The sequence below is a fragment of the Bos taurus genome, chromosome 5, assembly GCF_002263795.3.
Source record: "Bos taurus isolate L1 Dominette 01449 registration number 42190680 breed Hereford chromosome 5, ARS-UCD2.0, whole genome shotgun sequence".
NCBI classification, from domain to species: Eukaryota; Metazoa; Chordata; class Mammalia; order Artiodactyla; family Bovidae; genus Bos; species Bos taurus.
Genome location: NC_037332.1, coordinates 22,641,696 through 22,663,410, shown reverse-complemented (window position 1 = coordinate 22,663,410; position 21,715 = coordinate 22,641,696). Strand labels below are relative to the sequence as shown.

The 21,715-nt window shown below is 35.4% G+C and overlaps 2 protein-coding genes across 4 annotated transcripts in view; one reads left to right on the top strand and one right to left on the bottom strand.

Annotated features, from left to right (window-relative positions):
• The window catches only part of EEA1 (early endosome antigen 1), a 130,510-nt gene extending 114,272 nt beyond the window's left edge, over window positions 1-16,238 (top strand). For all 3 annotated transcript variants that reach the window (XM_002687214.7, XM_005206125.5, XM_059886839.1), the window contains 8 exons: window positions 550-732; window positions 6,076-6,261; window positions 7,535-7,666; window positions 9,587-9,772; window positions 10,893-11,131; window positions 11,381-11,501; window positions 12,061-12,159; window positions 12,797-16,238. In XM_002687214.7, coding sequence (XP_002687260.2) covers window positions 550-732; window positions 6,076-6,261; window positions 7,535-7,666; window positions 9,587-9,772; window positions 10,893-11,131; window positions 11,381-11,501; window positions 12,061-12,159; window positions 12,797-12,919 — 1,269 coding nt within the window. In that variant the 3' untranslated portion in view covers window positions 12,920-16,238. The remainder of the gene's footprint in view (window positions 1-549; window positions 733-6,075; window positions 6,262-7,534; window positions 7,667-9,586; window positions 9,773-10,892; window positions 11,132-11,380; window positions 11,502-12,060; window positions 12,160-12,796) is intronic.
• A 489-nt stretch (window positions 16,239-16,727) lies between these two features.
• The window catches only part of PLEKHG7 (pleckstrin homology and RhoGEF domain containing G7), an 82,336-nt gene continuing 77,348 nt past the window's right edge, over window positions 16,728-21,715 (bottom strand). Inside the window, exons 15-16 of the mRNA XM_005206126.5 lie at window positions 19,776-19,873; window positions 16,728-18,832 (exon numbers count right to left, since the gene is read on the bottom strand). Coding sequence (XP_005206183.1) covers window positions 18,725-18,832; window positions 19,776-19,873 — 206 coding nt within the window. The 3' untranslated portion in view covers window positions 16,728-18,724. The remainder of the gene's footprint in view (window positions 18,833-19,775; window positions 19,874-21,715) is intronic.

Below are 21,715 nucleotides of genomic sequence, written 5' to 3'. Positions count from 1 at the left end.
TGATGGTCTATAGAAATTTTTCACTGGGCCACAGTGAAATAGGAAAAAGAATACATATACATACATTTTTTAATGTGATTGAGTCACAAAGGATTCAGCAAGGCTGTAAGTCATCAGTTCCTGTACTAGGAAACCTACTTGTGGGAACCCAGAATGAATAGGATATGGCCCCTGTTCTCATGCAGCCTATATAATTTAATGAGGAAGCAGATACCTAAAAAAAAACTGTAATAAAGAGGAGAATGAGGAAAAATTAGAACTCTGTGGGAATTTTGACTGGTTTTCTAGAGGAGCTAGCATTTGAACTGTGTCTTTGAAGATTATTATAATGTTGAAAGGTTAAAAAGGGGAATTAGCTATTTAAAGGAGAGTAAACAATATTAGCAAAGTTTACAAAGCTTAAATGTCGTTATAGAAGATTTGCTGTTGGAACACGTGGTAAGTGGAGAAGTGAGGAGAGAGAAGGCTGTAGAATTGGATGAAGTCATTCTATCTTTGTAACCTGTTTTTGGCGCGCATACTATTTTAAGTAACTGTTGTATGTTTCAGACAGAACTTGAGAATAAACTACAGCAGCAGTCAATGCAAGCAGCACAGGAACTTGCAGCAGAGAAACAAAAAATATCAGTGTTACAAAACACCTATGAAAAAAGTCAGGAAAATCTAAAACAGCTTCAGTCGGATTTCTATGGGAAGGAATCTGAACTACTTGCCACAAGGCAGGATCTTAAGGTATAGTGAATTATATCATAAAAACCAATAACTTGTTATAGACATTCATTAAAGGATTGATTTAAACCCAAATGGGCATTAAAAGTCTTAGTATTTGTGGAATATCATGCTTGTTTTTTATTATTATTTTTGGAGAAACATTCTTTTTAAAAATTGTTTTATATGATAAAATATATAGTAAATATAGGCATTTAAAAATAACATCTTTAATAGTGAAATAATTTGGAAATATGTTAGTTGCTACATTAGCTTATCTAAGGACTTTGCTGCCTTTATTTAAAAAAAAAAAGTGAACTGCTGTTAGAAAATCTGAGTTTTAAATGTAAACCACTTGTGAAAATGCAAGCAGATTTACTGTTGCTTGTCAATATTGACTTTATGTTTGTCAACTTCCCAAGACTACTGTAATGCATAATATTAAAATTAGGAGATTATAGCTCAAAGTAAACTTAAATTATCTAAACATATATGGATACTTTGGCCTTGGCAATACTGTTGGATTAGATGAAGTATCATTTTTACTAAAATGATGGATATACAAAAAGGGTAAATAATTTTTATGTAGCATTATCAGTTGTTTAAGGGAAATGGAACATTTGTATTCTCTCACAGAAGGTTTAACCAGTTCTCTCTTTTTTGCCACAGTGAAATTAGTATGCCTTTTGATTCTTTCCTGTGTCTGGATTTTTGTTTCTTTGCTTAATTTAAAATGCTTTATTGAAAAATTCCATTGAAAATCACAGAATATTTTTATATATATAGTGTATTTATAGGCTTTCCTGGTGGCTCAGAGGGTAAAGCATCTGCCTACAATGTGGGTTCGATCCCTGGGTCGGGAAGATCCCCTGGAGAAGGCAATGGCAACCCACTCCAGTACTCTTGCCTGGAAAATCCTGTGGAATGAGAAGCCTGGTAGGCTGCAGTCCATGGGGTTGCAGAGTCGGACACTACTGAGCGACTTCACTTTCACTTTCATAAATAGACTATGTCTATACTTTATTCATAGGCTCCTATAGGGAAGGCTTTATGAAGGAGGTAGAACTTGCTCTGATCCTGAAAGATAAGAATTTGAATACAGAGAGTCTGAGAAAGATCAGTTCACTCAGGAGACACTGAGAAAGGGAGTAGCAGGGGGAACCAGCAAAGCCAGGAGGCAGTCACCATAATTGACTTGTGTTTGGAAATTAAAAGGACTAGGATTAAATTGTGTGGTACCTTAGATGCCTAGCAAGGGTGACCGATTGGACTTTATGTTGGGGTGGAGGTAGCAGGGAATGAAGAGTCTAAGCAGAGGAGTAACAGGAAGAGGATATATACTTAACCTGAAAGTGGTTTACAGACAGCTTGGTTTGGATCTGGTGTAAACTAAACTAGTGCTGAGGGGATTAATTAAGAGGCTGTCTCCCTTTCTTCCTCTTAACTCGTAATCTAGCTGTGAGTTGATTAGGACTGGAGTTAAAAAGATGGAACAGAAGAGATTAATTGGAGAGAGAAGATGAAACAAAAGGGCTGAATAATATAGAGTGCAAGGGAGTGGAGGAAGCAGTGGTGACTAATGATCTGACAAAGCAACAGGAGATCGGGGAAAAGAATTTCCATAGGGCCAAACAGTAGGTGTTTATATGTATGTATGTGTGTATATATATGTGTATGTATATATATATATATAAAGTTCAAAATCAGCAAGAGTTTTTTTTTTTTTTAATACCACCTGACATTTAGAAAGCATCTTATTATATTCTCTTTATTTTCTTTTTTTCCCTTTACAACACTAAAGAAAGTCAGGGAAGGTTGTTGAAAAGTTTGGACTTTATCCTGTCGGCAGGAGGGAATCACTGAAAGGGTTTGTTCGAATTTGTATTTTAAGCCAATGTGGCTGAATGTGGGGACGAGAGAGGAGACTGCAGTAGTCCAAGTGCAGATGGTGGTGGCTTGGGCTGGTAGAGTAAGGATGGACAGTGTGAAGGAATTTGATGGACATTTAGGTGAAAGAGAAGTTGCAGCCTAATGACCGATTTAAAAATCTTTAGGAATCTTTTTCTTTATATGGATGTGTTATTTACCGAAGAACATAACAACATAATAACAAGACTCAGATCTTTCAGATCAGTATTTTTTCATTAAGCCAACAATTTTTATTATGCCTGAAAGCTATAAAATCATGTTCTAATTTTATACATAAAAGAAAAATTCAAGTGTAAACATGGGTAAGAGAAAGGGAGAAAAACAACTTGAGAGGCTGTGGATGGACACTCTGTACCAAAGCTTGCTTCTGCAGATGAGACTGAGGCCCCCTTGGTTGGTGACAGGCCTGGTGTTTGCACAGTAACAGAACTGTGACTGGATCTCAGCTCTTCAGACCTTTTATTCTTTTACCATCATTTCACTAGAAATTTTTTTCATAAGATAGGATATTGACAGATTCTATGCTAATCCTTCCAAAATGACATCTGAACTATTAAAAATCCTCAGAAAGTTCAAGTGATATTTATAGGCCAAAATAAGGGATCAGCCATTCTTTTTCTTTTGCTTCAGTGATTATTATGTAAGAGAGAAAGGGAGAGGTTCAGAACCTTGTAACATGACACCTAATCAAGACTGCCATCTGTGGGCTGATGGTGTTCGCCAAGACACCAGTAGAATGGAAGCTGAGCTGGCTTGATCTATGCCTTTAGCCCCATCTGCTGGATTATTTATGAAGTACCAAAGTTTGTTGACTGGATATTTTAAATTGGCTTTGCTGGGTGCTATTCTTTGATGTTCAGGAAAGGTAGAAGTGGAATTTAACTAAAATTTGCACCCTCAGTGAAGTGAAAACTCTAGGATAAAAAGTTTACAGTTAAGTATAAATCTTCTTAGCATAGTACTATTCCTCGTGTCATTTCACCCAGGCATCAAGAAAACGTAATAACTAAAAATTTTTATAAGTTTATGTTGAAAGAAAAAAGGGAAAAATTGTTAAACAGACCAAAAAAAACAATAGCTACCATGGAACAGTGCAGAAAATGTTTTTTTGCTACACTGAATTGGGGTATTCAGGATCAGGGTGGTGCTTGATCTGCTCAGGGGTTTGCTTATTCCAGTGGCAGTGGGTGAATTAAAGATAACCCCAGTAAACCATCATAGTGAGAGGGAGTTCTCCAAGGGAAAAGATGCTAAGCAGATGAAAATTGTGTAGTCTTCAGCACAAAAGATAAAAGGAGTGTTTGAAACGGCAGTATACTGCTGAATGTCATAGATGAATATCCAGAGGCAAGTAGAACAGTATGTCTTGGCTCAGAAAAGAGTAGTGCAGATTTTTAGCTTGACTTTAAAGATTTAGTCATTAGGATTCTGTGAGTTCCAAATTTTATAGGCTGTTATTTAGAACATGGGCATTTTGGAATTCTTGTGCTTTTAGGCTCTAGCAAGAATTGGTATTCCTTAACACTAGATCATGAAGAAGGCAATGGCACCCCACTCCAGTACTCTTGCCTGGAAAATCCCATGGACGGAGGAGCCTGGTAGGCTGCAGTCCATGGGGTTGCTAGGAGTCGGACACGACTGAGCGACTTCACTTTCACTTTTCACTTTCATGCATTGGAGAAGGAAATGGCAACCCACTCCAGTGTTCTTGCCTGGAGAATCCCAGGGACTGGGGAGCCTTGTGGGCTGCTGTCTGTGGGGTCGCACAGAGTCGGACACGACTGAGTGACTTAGCAGCAGAAGCAACACTAGATCAGGACCTAATAACAGTTGTGTAGATCTTATTGGCTAGGTGTTGACAAATTTTATTTTTTCCTCTGAAAACACTCTCACCCTTTGTGATACTTAAAGTCAGTTCCCACATGCCCATGGAGCCTTCTTAAAACATTCCACAGAGAACATTCACATTGATTTTTCTGTGCATCTGGCACATAGCAGGTGGCTGTACAACTTGGATTTTACACTCTGGTTCTGTTTTCCAGGCTACATGGTCACCTTCTTTCAGGGCCATTTTTTACTGTCCTGTCTACCTTAGTGTAGTATATTAAGTTAATGCTTAGCTGCTTGATTAGTAAAGGACTAGTCACTTTAGGTCTTTCCCCAAAAGGAAGCGTTATGGTTTTTAGTATTCTACTGGAAGCCATTGAAAATGGAAATTTAATTAGAAAAGACTTCTGAACTGAGTTATTTCTAAGGAATAATCTCAGGAAGGTTAAGTCATTTAAATAAGGTTTTCATTCATTTTTCACCTATCCTTGATTGAATGCTTTTTTTAAAAAAACTTAATTTTGTATTGGAGAATAGCCGATGAATACTGTCGTGATAGTTTCAGGTGGACAGCAGAGCGACCCAGCCATTGTTGTTGTTCAGTCATGTTCGACTCTTTGCGACCCCATGAATCGCAGCATGCCAGGCCTCCCTGTCCATCACCAACTCCCGGAGTTCACTCAGACTCACGTCCATCGAGTCAGTGATGCCATCCAGCCATCTCATCCTCTGTCGTCCCCTTCTCCTCCTGCCTTCAACCTTTCCCAGCATCACGGTCTTTTCTAATGAGTCGACCCTTTACATCAGGTGGCTATTAAATGCTTACTATAGCCAACCTTAGACAACAGTGATTCCTCCTGAATTATATCTTCTGCCCTTTTTTTCAAAGAAACTATATCGCCAAGATAAGAAAGATAAGTTTTTTCTAGATGGCAGAAGAACATCTTAGAATTATTTCCCTTAGCAGCTGAGAGGGGCAAAGTTCCTGCCATTTTCCATTCCCCACCTGTTACCATAACTACCCCCAAATCAAAACCTAGTATGTCAGAAAACTTGTTCTTTTCCCCAGCTTCAGCTTCTTGAAATATCTGGGCCTTCGTACAGTTGTTAACTATGGACTATGTTACCTGACAATGCTACTTACACACATAGATGAGAAGTTAAGTGAATGGGGTGATGGCCTTGCCAGAAGTAGAGCCTCTGATGTCTGGTTGACTTTCCTGTTTTAGTTCACTTGATCAGATTGGCGATTTAAAATACATTTTCCTCCCAAGATAAAAAAGCTTATCTATTAAATAAAGCTTTTAGTATGCCAAGGGTCGTCATAGATCCTACAAAACATGTATGTATACATAATTTTTGTAACTCTTTTTAAATTGCTTTTTTTTTCATGTCTCTCCATATATTCTAACTATGTTCTTTGAGTGTTTGATATGCTTCCTACTTATTTGGTATTCTTTATATCACTTAGCCAGTAAATACTTACAGATCATTTTTAAAGTACTTCTTTCCATTATGTTTATGCATAACTGTCATGTATATTAACCATTATGTTTCTGTTGAAATTTACTAAAAATGACAATAATAATTTGGGGAAATTGTTTTTATAAGTCTATAGAAGAGAAGCTTTCTCTAGCACAGGAGGATTTGATATCAAACAGAAATCAAATTGGAAACCAAAATAAATTGATTCAAGAACTGAAGACCACCAAGACTACTTTGGAGCAAGATTTAGCAAAGAAAGAACAGCAATTGAAGGAACAGAATAAAGCACTACAAGATATGCAAAAAGAAAAGGTATTTTATTTTCTGACTAAATCTAGAATCTCAGAGTTACAATGACTATAGAGATCTAGTCAAATCTCTCACCCAACATAGGCATCACCTTTATATTTAATAGCTCTCTCAGATGGACTTCTAGTTTCTTATAAAAGACTTTTGGTGATTGGAATTCTAATGCCGGGAAGTTCGTTGTCATTTCTGTCCATCTTCTTACTGCTTTTTAAGTTTTACAAACAAATCTGGTTTCTTACATGATAGGCCCTTGGTTATTCAAAAACAGATATTATAGTCCCTCAACTATTTCTCATGTAACATGTTATTCTCTGGATTTATTAATGAGGTAATAAAAGGTCTAGGAATAATTCTTAAACTTGTTAAAAATTCTTGAAGTTAAGAACCAATTTTTTCTAAGGGGAAGTAGGGGTGTATTTTGTATAAATGATGCTAGGTTATGAAGTTGAAAGCACTGTATTATGCCTAGTACATTTAAAGATCAGTTAAAATTTTATATGAAAGGGAAATTCAGATTCTAGGAAACATCTTATTTTTGGTTTCCTTATTGAAATCATATATTTCCATCAATTGATATATTCTGAAGTGTACAATTCCTAAAGTTCTTGGTATATCTTAATTATGCAGTTCCTCAAATTTTTTTTTTGGCCATACCAAAAAAACCTGGGCTCTCAACAGTGAGAGAGTGGAGTCCTAACCCCCGGACCACCAGGGAATTCCCTCTGAGTTATCTTTAATTTAAAAATTGGGGGATATTTTTGTGGTGATGGCACTGCTGAAGCTGGAATGAAATTTATAATTGGTGCCTCAAGTTAGAAAATTCTGACAGAGCTGTATAGTTTAGAGGCCTTTAATTACAAGGGTTTTAGATCAGGTTGATCTTGTTTTAGTTTTTGATTCTACTTCTATTTATCTTCTCGGTGAGTCTTTGTTCCTTGCCTAAAAAATGAGAATTAAAAAGAGCTACCTGGTATAGAGATTAAGTTAGATGATGTATAATATTCCTCCCTAGGTGCCTTATATAAAGACAGTGATATAAAGATAATAAGGGTAAGATGGTAGTTTTGGCTACACTTTAGCCAAACAGTTTTACAGTATTAACTGTTTAATCCTTTATAAAAGTCTTATTGTTGTATAAATAAAGACACAAGAGACATAAGTAATTTGCTCAACTTAGGTGGAAAGTGGCAATGACAGTCATAAATAGAAGCAATCATTTTTGTTACATTAATTTTAAGTATTTACTTTAAAATTATATAAATCATTTTTTCTATAGTCACTAAAAGAAAAAGAACTAGTAAATGAAAAATCTAAATTGGCAGAGACAGAGGAAATTAAGTGTAGACAAGAAAAAGAAATTGCTAAATTGAGTGAAGAACTCAAGTCTCACAAGCAGGAAAGCATAAAGGTATGTGAAGATTGTTTTTCCTTTTGTATTATATTAGTGTTGTTAATGTTATATTAATGTTATTAATTAATGTTGTTAATGTTAATGTTATATTAGTGTTGTTAATAAAGTGCAGATGACATCACCCTTATGGCAGAAAGTGAAGAACTAAAGAGCCTCTTGATGAAAGTGAAAGAAGAGAGTGAAAAAGTTGGCTTAAAGCTCAACATTCAGAAAACGAAGATCATGGCATCCAGTCCCATCACTTCATGGCAAATAGATGGGGAAACAGTGGCTAACTTTATTTTTCAGGGCTCCAGAATCCCTGCAGATGGTGATTGCAGCCAGAAAATTAAAAGATGCTTACTGCTTGGAAGGAAGGTTATGACCAACCTAGACAGCTTATTAAAAAGCAGAGATATTACTTTGCCAACAAAGGTCCATCTAGTCAAGGCTATGGTTTTTCCAGTGGTCATGTATGGATGTGAGAGTTGGACTATAAAGAAAGCTGAGCACCGAAGAATTGATGCTTTTGAACTGTGGTGTTGGAGAAGACTCTTTAGAGTCCCTTGGACTGCAAGGAGATCCAACCAATCCATCTTAAAGATTAGTCCTGGGTGCTCATTGGAAAAACTGATGTTGAAGCTGAAGCTCCAATCATTTGGCCACCTGGTGCGGAGGGCTGACTCATTTGAAAAGACCCTGATTCTGGGAAAGATTGAAGGCGGGAGGAGAAGGGGACAACAGAGGATGAGATGGTTGGATGGCATCACTGACTCGATGGACATGGGTTTGGGTGGACTCTGGGAGTTGGTGGTGGACAGGGAGGCCTGGCGTGCTGCAGTTCATGGGGTTGCAAAGAGTTGGACATGACTGAGTGACTGAACTGAACTGAGTGTTGTTAAAGAGATACGTGTGTGTGTGTGTGTGTATGTGTTTGTGTGTGTAGAGATATATGTCTTATATACATATATACACACATACAGGCTATGTTTATCTGTTTATTTAGAACATAGTATGTGCCAGGCACATTTTTTTTAGTTGGAAGATAACTGCTTTACAGTATGGTGCTGGTTTCTGCCATACACCAACATGAATCGGCCACAGGCACACACGTTGTTGTTTTTGACAAATACTCCTGCTCTCACAGTGTTCTTATGTTGTAGTGTCTATACACATGTTGAAACTGTGTTAACTTTGCTTTCAGATTATTGAATAGAGCAAAGTAACCCCAAAAGTTTAAATTTTGTTGAGATGATGATCAAGAGAGCTGTCTGTTAAGCTTACAGATATAAACTTCAAAATATATGCGTTTAGGATTAGGATTTTAAGGGATTCTGTTTTTTAAATACTTTTTCTTCCTAAAATCCTTTAATCTGTTATTTAGAACATTTTTCTTAGCATTAGCATGGCTGGTGTGCCACTTAAAGAAACTGAATTGCTTGTAAGTTGCTTTTAAAATGTTAACTCATTTTCATAGAGAAGGGTTAGATTTTTCTCAGGTGGTCTCATAATACCTCTTGTGTCTATCAATATACTTGCCATTTTACTTTATAATTATCTTCATATCATTATGTTCTTCTAGACTGACTTCCTAAACTCAGGGAATGTATATAATTTATCTTTTAATGTATATCCCTAGAACCTAACAGTGTAGGATGCCTAAATGTTGACCAATAAATGCTTATGAAATGAAGAAAAGGGAAAATAGGGGGTAGAAATTTTTCATATCATTTAATCAAAACATACATTGTAAAAGCATCAGCTGAATTTGATTGTTGAGCAGCAAATACATAATCTTGCACCTTTTTAACTGTTTGAAATATTGAACTTTAAGAATTTCGTAAGAGTCTAAAACTGATTGTAATAAGATGTATAAATTTCAGCTTTTTTTTTTTTTAACTATAAAGGATGATTTATTTTGGTCTTACTTTTTCATAGGAAATAACAAATCTCAAGGATGCCAAACAGCTTTTGATTCAGCAGAAATTAGAGCTTCAAGGGAAAGTAGATTCCCTGAAGGCAACCCTTGAACAGGAGAAGAAAACCCAGCAAATGCTAAAAGAGCAGATGAAAAAGGAAGAAGATGAGCTGAAGAAAGAGTTTATGGAAAAGGAAGCTAAACTGGTAAGTTAATGGTGGGAGGTGTGTTTTGCAATTGATTTTGTAAATTAATCCATTGAGAGGATTTTTCTACATAAAAGTTATGATTCAAATGCTTACCTAACATTTTAATTTTTTAAATTTATTTTTAATTGGAGGATAATTACAATATTGTGCTGGCTTCTGCCAGTACAGCAACATGAGTCAGAATGGCCATCATCGAAAAATCTATGAACAGTAAATGCTGGAGACGGTGTGGAGAAAAGGGAACCCTCTTGCACTGTTGGTGGGGATGTAAATTGATACAGACAGTATGGAGATTCCTTAAAAAACTAGGACTAAAACTACCATATGACCTGGCATTCCCACTACATTTTAATTTTTGATTTAAGATAGGAAATGTGATTTATTTAAATAGCTGACATGTGATTGGAAATGTTTATTCTGTAATTATATTTGTTTATATAAGTGAAAATTCAATAAAACATAATTAAAAAAACTTTTAGTGCCAGAAAAACAAGCCTATAACTATGTAGACTGAGGTAGATGGCATGAGTGCTAATCATGTTAAACTTGTTAACTGAATGTTCATATGGGCGAACGGAAACTGCAGCTTGGACTTACGCTGACCAGAGTCTGCTTTTCCTTCCCTAACTTGTGCATGCCAAATAGGAAGCATCTGGCTTTCCTCTGTTGAACTGAGTCCAACTATCCCCAGATAATTTGACGGCTAAATGTTTTCATTGAAGAATTGCAGTTTCAGGTTCACGTGGTGATTTGAAGTAGTATTATTATTTTTTGGCAGTTTGATAGAGACAGGAGGATACATTTGAATTTGAGACATAAGAAAACACCAGCACTTGCTATCTCTAACTGTGTGTTCTTCCCCTGCTCTAGTGGGAAAAAGGAAAATCTCCAGTTGCTTTACTTTAGCTTGATTTTGTAAGAGGCTTGTTACCTATCATTTCAGTCTTAAGACTTTTAAACCACTTCAAATTATGCAGATGTTTGTGGAATCAATTTTATTAGTGCCTGTTTTCCTGTAGAATATTATTTATGCTGCCACCATTTAAAAGTTCAACTGAAGTTTATTTTGCACTACTTTTGTAGTAGGTTTTTTACCTACTGTTGTTCCTTTTCTCAGCATTCCGAAATAAAAGAAAAAGAAGTAGGAATGAAGAAGCATGAAGAAAATGGGGCTAAACTTACCATGCAGATCACAGCATTAAATGAAAACTTGGGCACCATAAAGAAAGAGTGGCAGTCCAGTCAACGGAGAGTCAGTGAACTCGAGAAACAGACGGACGACTTACGGGGTGAAATTGCAGTACTGGAAGCGACAGTTCAGAATAACCAAGATGAAAGGAGAGCACTGCTGGAAAGGTGGTTGATGTCTGGTGAAATTAGTTTATTTCCATGCTGAGTGATAAAAAGAATGTGTTTCACATTAAAAAAAAAAATAGAAGTCTTGAGAGAAGTGCTCCTACGGGTTATTTAAGGAGCCATTTAAAAACTAACCCTCCAACAATCATATAGGTGAAAGTAATGTATTATGTTTAAAGTCACTGGTTACCTGTATACAGGGAAGGTCTGTAATGATTTTTTTTAATTATGTTTTGCATTCCATTTTAGGTGTCTTAAAGGAGAAGGTGAAATAGAAAAGCTTCAAACCAAAGTACTAGAATTGCAAAGAAAGCTGGATAATACAACTGCAGCAGTGCAGGAGCTAGGCAGAGAGAATCAGTCCCTTCAAGTAAGTCACCTGCTAATATGAGGCAGTTGTTTAGCCTAGAATATCCCTTAGTGAAAAGCATATTTTTCACATTAAAAAAGAAAACCTCATATTTAATAATACTCTTAAATGGCTACTGAGTTGTAGCAGTACTGTAGGTGTTATGGGTAATTAAGATTTAAAGAATTTATCTGAGAGATCTCAACAATTAGAGAGCCATGTCATTCATGAATTGACATTACTGGGAAAAGTCAAGAACACAAAGGAATGAATGAGTCCCTGCGTGTTGAAGTGATCTCATTATATATATGCTCAGTGTTCCAAGGAAGGATTGCTTGATCCTTAGGATTAGAATGCATTGGAAATCATCGAAGGTTAGAAATTACCAACACCTTTGAGGAATAACATTTGCTTTACTTATTGTCATTCATTTGTAGCAACTTTTGATAATGGAAATTGACCAAAGTATTTCTGATTTTTTAAAATGTATCTGTTTTAAAACTTGGGCACCAAGTTAGAAATTATCAATCATTGTTTATAGTTTTGAGTACTATTTATTGAAACTTTTTCTCTTTAATAGATCAAACATACACAGGCGTTGACTAGAAAGTGGGCTGAAGACAGTGAAGTACAAAACTGTATGGCCTGTGGGAAAGGCTTTTCCGTAACAGTGAGACGGGTAAATGGTTTTATTACTACAGTTCTGGATTTTATTCCTTGGTGACAGTGTTTTAACCATCAAAATTGTCCTGCATTTGACAGACTTTAAAAATTTTGCCATTTATTAGCTTTAATTTGTAACTACATAGAATAATTACATTTCGTGCACTCTAATTTCTTTTTCGCCCATGTGTTTCAATTTTAGTTTTATATTCAATCATTGTCTTCCCACTGAGTTACTCTCTGGAATAATCATTTTCTGAACCAGTGCATTCATGGTCAACTCATGTTTTAGTCAGACATTTATATTCCTATAGAAGAAATTATGCCTGAAACATTTTGCAAATAGGAATAGTTTTTCACTTGATAGAGGTGCTTTATTAAGTACTTTATTAAGGCATTTATTAAAATCCTACAAAGGTTCTTCTGAGAATTCCAAGATAAATTCCATATTTAATGTTTAGTATTTGACTAAATAGGAAGCATTCAAATTAACTAAAAGGATTAAATCGATATTGACATTTTATACTATTAAATAGTACATCAATCACTTGAAAGTTAATATACTTTCACATGCAGTTTGCTTTCTTCTTGTCTCATAATAATTTTGGTATAGATTTTTATGCTTGAAAATGTTTAATTTTTGTCATTTACAGCATCACTGCAGACAATGTGGAAATATCTTCTGTGCTGAGTGTTCAGCCAAAAATGCCTTAACTCCTTCTTCCAAGAAGCCTGTTCGTGTCTGTGATGGATGTTTCAATGACTTGCAAGGATAATGGGTTATCACAACTTCAAAGTAAATTACAGTAACATTAGATTTTTAATAAATGCACTTAATAGAGGTCCTGGACTACTACTATTTGATTTGGACAGTGGTTGCAAAACTAAACCAAATTAGAATTCGTATATTTTGGAATGTTATCAATATCAAGTAAAATTCTTCTATTTTTGTGAGACTTGAGTTCATCTTTCTCCATTTAACCCTGGAACAGCTTTCATGCCAAGTTTAGAAGTAGCCAATGAAATGTAAATAAATTTTGGACGGAAAATAGCAATGTATTTTTTTAAATATAATTTCATTGTTCAGAAATGATATGAATACACTTCCATAGCTGCTGCTTTCTCCCAAATTTAGTGTATGGAAATGTACATAGGTGATGCTACCCTATCAGATATATTGCACAATAACACATCAGTTATATTCAATATTCTCATTATAAAGTCATGCACAGAACTATAAAGCTTTCTTTTTTCTTATATATAGGTCCATAGCTCAGTTGCATTGTTACAAATTTACTACTGAAGTGTTCTAAATACAGATTATGTTTAAATATGTATTAACCATGAATTCAAACATGGTTTTTATGTTAACTATATTGATTTAAGTTCTCTTGGGTGAATTTTATGGCAATCTCTTTAAAATTAATTTGCTTATTTTATGACTATCCATATTTTATCTGTATTATGGCTATTCTTGGGTTGTATTTAAAGATTAGGGTTAATTTTTCTTTTCTGTCTTTCTAACTGATTTTTAAACTCCCACATATTCTTAATTAAAAATCCTACAAAACCTACCAGCCTCACCCCCAGTTGGAAGGTGAATAACATAAATTGTGTAATAGTCCTATTCTGTTTAAGTAGGAAGTCTTCTGAGATTAGCTTCCACTTTATATCCTCATTTTGTCTCTCCAGCATCTTCAGGAATCTGAATTTGCTTTTTTTAATGGATCTTCTTTTTTGAAGGTAATTTGGTTTAACCTTTTCAAGTATAGCTCAGCTTCACTGTAATTGTGTTGTAGTTTTGCATCTTAAAGCTAGTAACTGGTATTGTTATAGTCTTATCTGTGAAAACAAATACAAAATGGCAAGGAGACGTTAAATATCCTGTTTTATATTTTCTACTTAGCTAACAGGGAAGAGTTTTTTAAAGTTTTGAACTTGACTTATATTTTAAAGGTTCTAAATTTGGGGTTTCATATCAACTCTGTATCTGTTTACTTCGCAAAAATACTGCTATGAAATTACCTTGAAATAACAGTTGGATAATAGAGTATCGCCAACCCCTATATTAAAATCAGAACTGAAACAGAATGATTAATTGAGGGTAATTAAAAATTGGCTTATTTGTATGCTAAACAATGGAATTAAACTTTATAGTCTTAATTTGGAAAATTGGAAAACATCCTAAAAGTCATTAATACTGGTTTGTTACTCTAAGAAGAAATGTAAAGTTATGTGTTCACTCAGTGCAGTCACTGGTAATGGGGGAGGGTGGGACCTAGTAATCCATTTACAGTAAGTGCTTTCAGGTATCATGCTGAAATGAAATTATCATGTTATATTCTTCCTATAATGTATACAAACTAAAAGAGATTGCCATATATTCATTAATTATTTTAAAAACCCATTTAAGTAAACTCTGTTGTCAGTAGCTATCAAGGGCCCTGACTGAGTCCCTGGACTCAGATAAACATAACATCCTTGAGCATAAATATTGAAGAAATATAATGGTTCCTTATTAAAAATAAGTTGAATAATAGAATTTATGCATTTTCATACACTTACAATTCAAATACTCTTAATTCTACACTTAATTATAATTGATAAGCATGTTGGAATAACATTCACAGCACAGTTACTCTTTTTAATGATAATGAAACTTCATGAGAAATTTCTTGAAATATTTGTTCACTTCATCTCCTAATTGGGCGCACTGAAGGCCTTTCCCTGTCTTGTTCCCCCTGCCCACATACTCATAAAAAAATTGTGGGGACAACAAATACATATGTGTTTGAGTATTTTCTACTTTTCATCTAGCTAATCTTACTTTATAAGCCCCAAATAATTTGAACACATATTAAGTAGAAGTGAAACCTAAAATTTAGCTATTAGTCTCACCAACAAGGTGTTTTGGAAACAGGTTTTCTTTTTAATTAAAAAGTCATCCTCTTAGTGCTTATTGGTTCTACATTTTAGATGTCTGCTAGGACTGTCAGTGATTTAGAGCTGGCACATGGAGTCCCAGCTCTAACGCAAAGCATATTGGCAAAGCATAGTAAATTCTAAGCCTCAGCACAGAAATATGAGTTAATAATCAAGTCTTGCTGGGTTAGTGAACAATAAACTATACCTACGGAATTTTTAGTAGAAGACAAAGCTGCTGTTATAGGATTTTGAAGAAAAAAAGAAAGAGGGAAACAAACACAAAAACCTCAATGCAATGTATAATTTTGTTCAACTACCTCTTAATGTGGAATTAGTTTAATAGTTTCCTCACAGTAATGTTAAATAGTAACTGCCAAATTTGTTAGTTCCCCATCTCTGTTGAAAAAAATTATGATTATTTTATAGTTTGGAGAACTTTAAAGAGACTTTTTTTTTTTTACCGTGCATTTGCATAAAGATGTTTAGCTTTTAAGTGGAGAGCAAATTATGATCATATATTTTGATATTATTCATGACCTATTTGGCTAGTTTTTTTTAAATGCACTTTGGCTATGAAACCCTGGATGATTCGATCCATAAGATTTACATGTGCCATCAGTTTAGTATGCCTAGACATGAGCTTGATGGATGGCATTGTGTGATGATATAACGTGCCACACTTTATTGTCTTAATTGCTCTTTGCCTGAATTTTAATGATCATTGTTGCAGATGTGAATATTGTGTATAAACTTACTAAATTTATGTAAAATTGTATAAAATAGAATTGGAAATAGCTAGGTTCTCTCTGTGTAGAAGTAATGAATTTATTGTAACGTGACGCAGTTATGTCTATGACATTCTGTACTTCCTGAACTGGATCATATTCATAGCCTCTGTAGATACTTTTGCATGAATATTTTCTCCCTTAGATTTTGGACTCAATGTATTGTTTACTGTTTGTGATCATGTAGTTGTGCCTTATTTGTGAGAGAGTTTAGCTCAGTAAATACTGCGGTTTCTAAACTCAGTGAGTGGAAGATTATTGATTAGAAATGTAACCTGATAAATTACATAACATTTAAATCTGTATAAAGAACAATGGAAGGATCCTTTATTGAATTGTTGCTTTTTTAAAAAAATGCTAAAGACATTAAAAATCCTTTCTAGTATATTCTGTGACTAAATTATTTTGTCAAATTATTTAAAAAGATAATAATGTAAAATGGCTGTTACCTTGTTTACAGACTTAGAACTTTGCAGTTGTATATAGGCAGTGGGTGTGCTTTAATGTTCAGCTTAGAATAGTAATTAAGTTCATAATTTCAAGAGAAATTACTAGTGCTGTTTTGCTTGAGACATCACCTTTTCACTCCATTATTGCAGAGAATTAGCAAAACAAAAATATTAAACAATATTAATATTAATCCTGTTTCATTGTACACTTAAATTTAATAGCTAGGTGACCACTTAACATTTTTCTGATGGCTTAATGTGCTGTTGCTTTTTGCTGTCCCCCACCCTCAGGAAGCAAAGTTTTAGAAGTGATTTTTCAGTTTACTCTAATGTGTTATTCTCTGAAAAGAATGTATATATCCTCAAACACTTATTAGATGTGTTCTTTTGTGAGCTTTATAGAATTCCACTTCAAATACATAGCATATTATTTAAATTTTATTGTGGTAAGTACAGTTAATATGAGATCTACCCTCTTAAGTATACAGTATAACAGATCTCCCAAGTTCACTCATATTGCTTAACTGAGACTTTATGGCCCATTGATTGATTAGGAACTCCCCATTTCCCTCTACCCCTTGGCAACTATCATTCCACTCTTTGAATCTATGAACTTGAGTATTTTAGAAATCTCATATAAGTAGAATCATGCAGTATTTGTCTTTCTGCAACTGACTTATTTCCCTTAGCATAATGTCCTCAAGCTTCATCTGTGTTGTTGCCTGTTTCAGAATTTTCTTCTTTTTCAGGGCTGAACAGAATTCCATTGTGTGTACATACCAGTTTCTTTATGCACTCGTCTGCTGGTGAACATTAAGGTTTTTTCCACATCTTGGCTATTGTGAATAGCGCTGCAGTGAACATAGGAGTACTAATATTTCTTTGTATATAGCATATTCTACAGCTGTTTCACATCTTAACTAAATTTACACGTTAGTCTTTTTTTCCTCCCTTTAGTGAGATTTAAGGGAGAAATTAGTTTTTATACCTACGTGTTTAGTGGCCTCAGGGAACGAAAAGGAGTCTTGAGAGATCACTAGTCCTAGTCCACTGCTCTTTGCTAGGTTGGCTGATCTCTAGAAATCCTTGCAAGATGATTTTTCTCTAAAAAATACATAAATTAGTTTTCATCTCTAAGGACTTAAAATTTGTTCTCCTGTACTTTGCCTTTTTTCTTTCTTAGGCTCTGACAGTAGTTACTGGTTTCCCTTTCATTTTCACTTACTCCTAATATGACATTATTACACAGGCTGTGACCCTCCCTTCTAATAGTGCTTGGCCCTTTAAAAGTGCTATTATGGTACACTTGTCCACACTGCCTGGTTTACATGGTGAAACGTGCATTCTTCTCAAAGAATTAAGTGTTCTCATGACCTTCAAGCGCCATCCTCTCTATCCCATTCTCCAGCTTAAGGAGATCAGTTTAAGTATCATTCGTCTTGCGATCCAAGTTGATAAATATACTACTTCCATTTTGGAGACTGCAGAAGGTACTATGTCTGAAATTGTCTCAAATGAAAATCACAAATTTCAATCTGAGAATATGAACTAATTCCTTACCTGCAGTTAACAGTATATTCCACCATGATAATAATTCAAGCTGCCTTTCTTGGTAACAATTATAATGATGTTTTAAGTCCTGCCAAATAAGATGCAGTGACTGTACTGTGCTAACTCACACACACATTCAAAACCAGAAGGTTTTATGACAAACGCCATTATTCAAAAAGTGAGATTTAGAGACAGATATGCTACTATTTCTATGAAACCCCCAAGTAAAACTTAATTAGTAAAACTAGAACAGATAATTGCTTTTTTCTCAAAACAATGGAATTTAGTCTTTGGGATTTTCTCCAAATTAAGAGTATTATAAAGTATACCTGAGATAAGTAAACTGTTGGAGACTAGGAAGTTAAAAACCACTACTAAGATGAAGACATTATTATTCATTGCCTAATATGTTAAAAGAGCAATCCGACTTTGTATGAGGTAGGATTGTAGAGCAGTAAAACTGATTTATAAGCCGGGTAGGAGACTTGGTTTCATTACAGATACACATAAAAGAAGATGCTAGAATTCATATCAGACCAAAGCAGTGGGCATTGTTTTCCGACACTGCATCCACCTGATCATCCACTACGAACTGTAACAGCCTCATACTTCCCTCGCCCCCCTTTCAAGCCTGACTGAAGCATTATGAGATACTCCGGGATATCAACATGTGTATACTTAACAAGAAATTCCTCAGGGTTCGAATTTGTTGAAGCCATTACTACTCTACCCTGAGGAATACCTATGGCTCAAACTCTGAAACCCTTTAAAATGCTTATTCGAGGCCACCCCTAGGTCAGGCGCTACAAGTTGGAATGATGGAACACCTTGATCCCTAATGTCTAAAAGGCGCGCTGCTTGGTTGAGGTGCCTAAATTCCCGAGGGTTCTGCAGGCAAAGGGAATGAGGACAGTTTCTTGGTTTCTTGACTCCTGGTGAAGCGAGAGATTGCTGCTGTTATTTGTGCTATCCATGTTCTCTGTTAAAGAAAAAATACAGTGAGACTGTTAAACTGACAATTTCTCACATATTTGGATTAATATTTTCCTTTGTATTTGTTGACTTGCTCTTTAAAACTGAAGACTGATGAAACATTTGCCTGTCTCCCATTTTCTGTCTTAATTAGAATGTATCATAAATACCTCTAATCACATGAATGCAAATGGATTAGATGAGTATGGTATTTTGGATAAACAGTTGTGAGTAATCAAGAAACCATAATAGTTAAGGATGACTAATTACAAAGATGAGTACCGGGAATGTAAGTAGTTTGAAAGTTGAATTTCTTAAATTTCCACGTTGTGTGGAAATAGAAGTTTTTAATCCGCTGGCATAACTTGAAAAACAGACTGAGAGAAGAAGTCGAGTCCTTGAAATCAATGCAGCCTTCCAGTAATTGGCCACACTGCTGTCCTGATGAAAGCCTATCAGGGAAAGGCGAAAATGGAGACTCCTAAGACAGAGACACCAGAGCCAGGTAGGCAGCTGCCCTTCAGTTCCAGAGCTGTAGAAACAGGGACCTATTTTCAAAGAGAAGACTCGGTGGTTTATTACTGCAGGAGCCCCTCACTTAAGCTGGCATCATACTGTTTGCATACAGGGCTTTGAAACTGATTAGAACATCTTTAAAGCATGCAATCCAAAGCAGTTGTACCCTCATTTCCCACAGACCTCCCAGAAGTCAGAGGCAGCTCTTGAGCTGCTGCTGCAGGAGAAATGAAGGAGGCTGTGTCAACACTGGGGATGTGGGAAAACGGTCAGTGCTGCGGTTCCTGAGCCTGATGTGGTTAGATATTCATATCCTTCCTGGCTTCCCAACTAGACAGAACTTTCCTTTCACTGTTTCTTAATGAGTTTGGAGTGAGATTTTTTTTTCCCTCTTACGTCTGAAGAATGAAAACCTACAAAGCTGAAATACATACCTTGATGTTTTCTGTTTGGGCCTGTAATAAGAATGCTGCTATACATTGTCGGTATCTGTTTTCATGTTGTATGAGGAAAGCATTTCTCAGTCCAAAGACTAGAAAAAGATTAAGGACGAAACAACAAAGCAATCAATATGAAATCCATAGTTTCTCAGCCTAAGAACCTGGATTTTTGTTTATTAATGTGTGGGAATTTTCTGTCCTATGTCTATGAGAGCGCCCACTTAACTATGCAGACCTTTTCTTCCTTAGCCAACAACTTCCGGGACTTGATGAAATACATTTGTGGCTTAAGTGATGGGAAATGTGTTCCTCCCCAAGGAAGAAGCTTAGCGAATTAGACAGACTTTGTAAAAAAATAATGTTTCTTTGACCACCACACCTCCCACCCCCGACTCCTCTTTTTGTACTTAAAGGGAAGTTAAACATCAAGACAAAGGTTAAACAAATTAAGATGTGCCAAACATACAAAAACCACCTGAATGCTTCACAGCAGTCCAAGAAAAGCCAAAAAAAAAGACTCAAATAAATCCAACATCGACCAAATTATGTGAAATGTAAAACAAAAACAAAAAAACGTTGGCATGGTTTCTGTGTTTGAAAAAAAATGGTCTGTTCTGTCGTTTCCTAGCAGATTTCCCTGGGAAAGCAGATTTCCTTTCTTTTTATTAATATAGCTGGAGCTCTTAAAATGAAAGTTTGTCCTTGAATTATTTATACAGCACCAGGAATAAAGTTCTGCAGCCTATATATTCTTTCTATAGTCAATTTATGTTTAGGAACAAAGCCAAACCAGGTCATACCGAGTATTACAGAGAGGAGGATAGGATGCCTCTTCCTGGCTGATCATTAAGCTGATGCTTGTTCAGTCATTATTCCTATTCCTTGAAGTTTGCAGATTTAATTCATACTCACTGAGGCAAGTTGAGCCTCATTTCAGAATTGAAGCAAATATGAGACTTATTTTCTTAACTGTTAAGAACTACTTAACTCTTACAAACTATAACAGTCTAACCCTCATAATTCCTAAATTCTACCACAACAAAGCCTGACAAGGTCATGAAATTTTGTCCAGCTTTTCTGGGGTGAGATAACTTAAACCTATTAAAATGACTTACTGGAAAAAAGATCTGGCTGTGTTTGTTTAACTGCCTGATTTTTCTCCTTATAAATTCCCTGCAGCAAGTGAGGCTTTAAAGATCAGGTGGTTGTTCTTGGCTGGATTTCAGAATCCATTTTCCTCACAATTGTATCTGTAGTTCTCAGTTATTTAAGGTATCCCTCATCTGTTTGGTTTTGTAATATGACTACTAAATATTTCACAAGCAAAAGTACCTGGGATGGTGAGGCTTATAAGATAAAATAAGGTGATAATAAAAAAAGGAGTAGCTCTTTTCTCCCTGATGTTCTAATATAATTAACAATAGCTGACACCATTTATTAAGCACTTACTATCACTAGGCACAGTGCTATGTATTTTTTCCTTATTGTCATTTAAACCACACATCGACTTTATAAGATAGGTCAACTTACCCTGAATCACCAAAACAATCTTGAGAAAGAACCACCTCGGTGCTGGAGGACTCAGTGCTCCCCGACCCCACACTATACTGCAGTGACCAAAAGAGTACGTATGGTTCCAGCACAAAACAGACGCACAGATCAGTGAAAGGACAGAAAGCCCAGAAATCAACTCATGTACCTATGGCCAATTAATCTGCAGCAAAAGAGGCAAAAATATATAATGGAGAAAAGACAATCTCTCCAATAAACGAGCTGGGAAAACTGGACAGCTATGTGTAAAAGAATGAAATTAGACCACTACCTAACACCATATACAGACCAAAAAAAACAGAACCTCAAAATGGAGTAAAGACTTAAAAAAAAGACTGGATACTATAAAACTCCTAGAGGAAAACATAAGTGGGATACTCTTT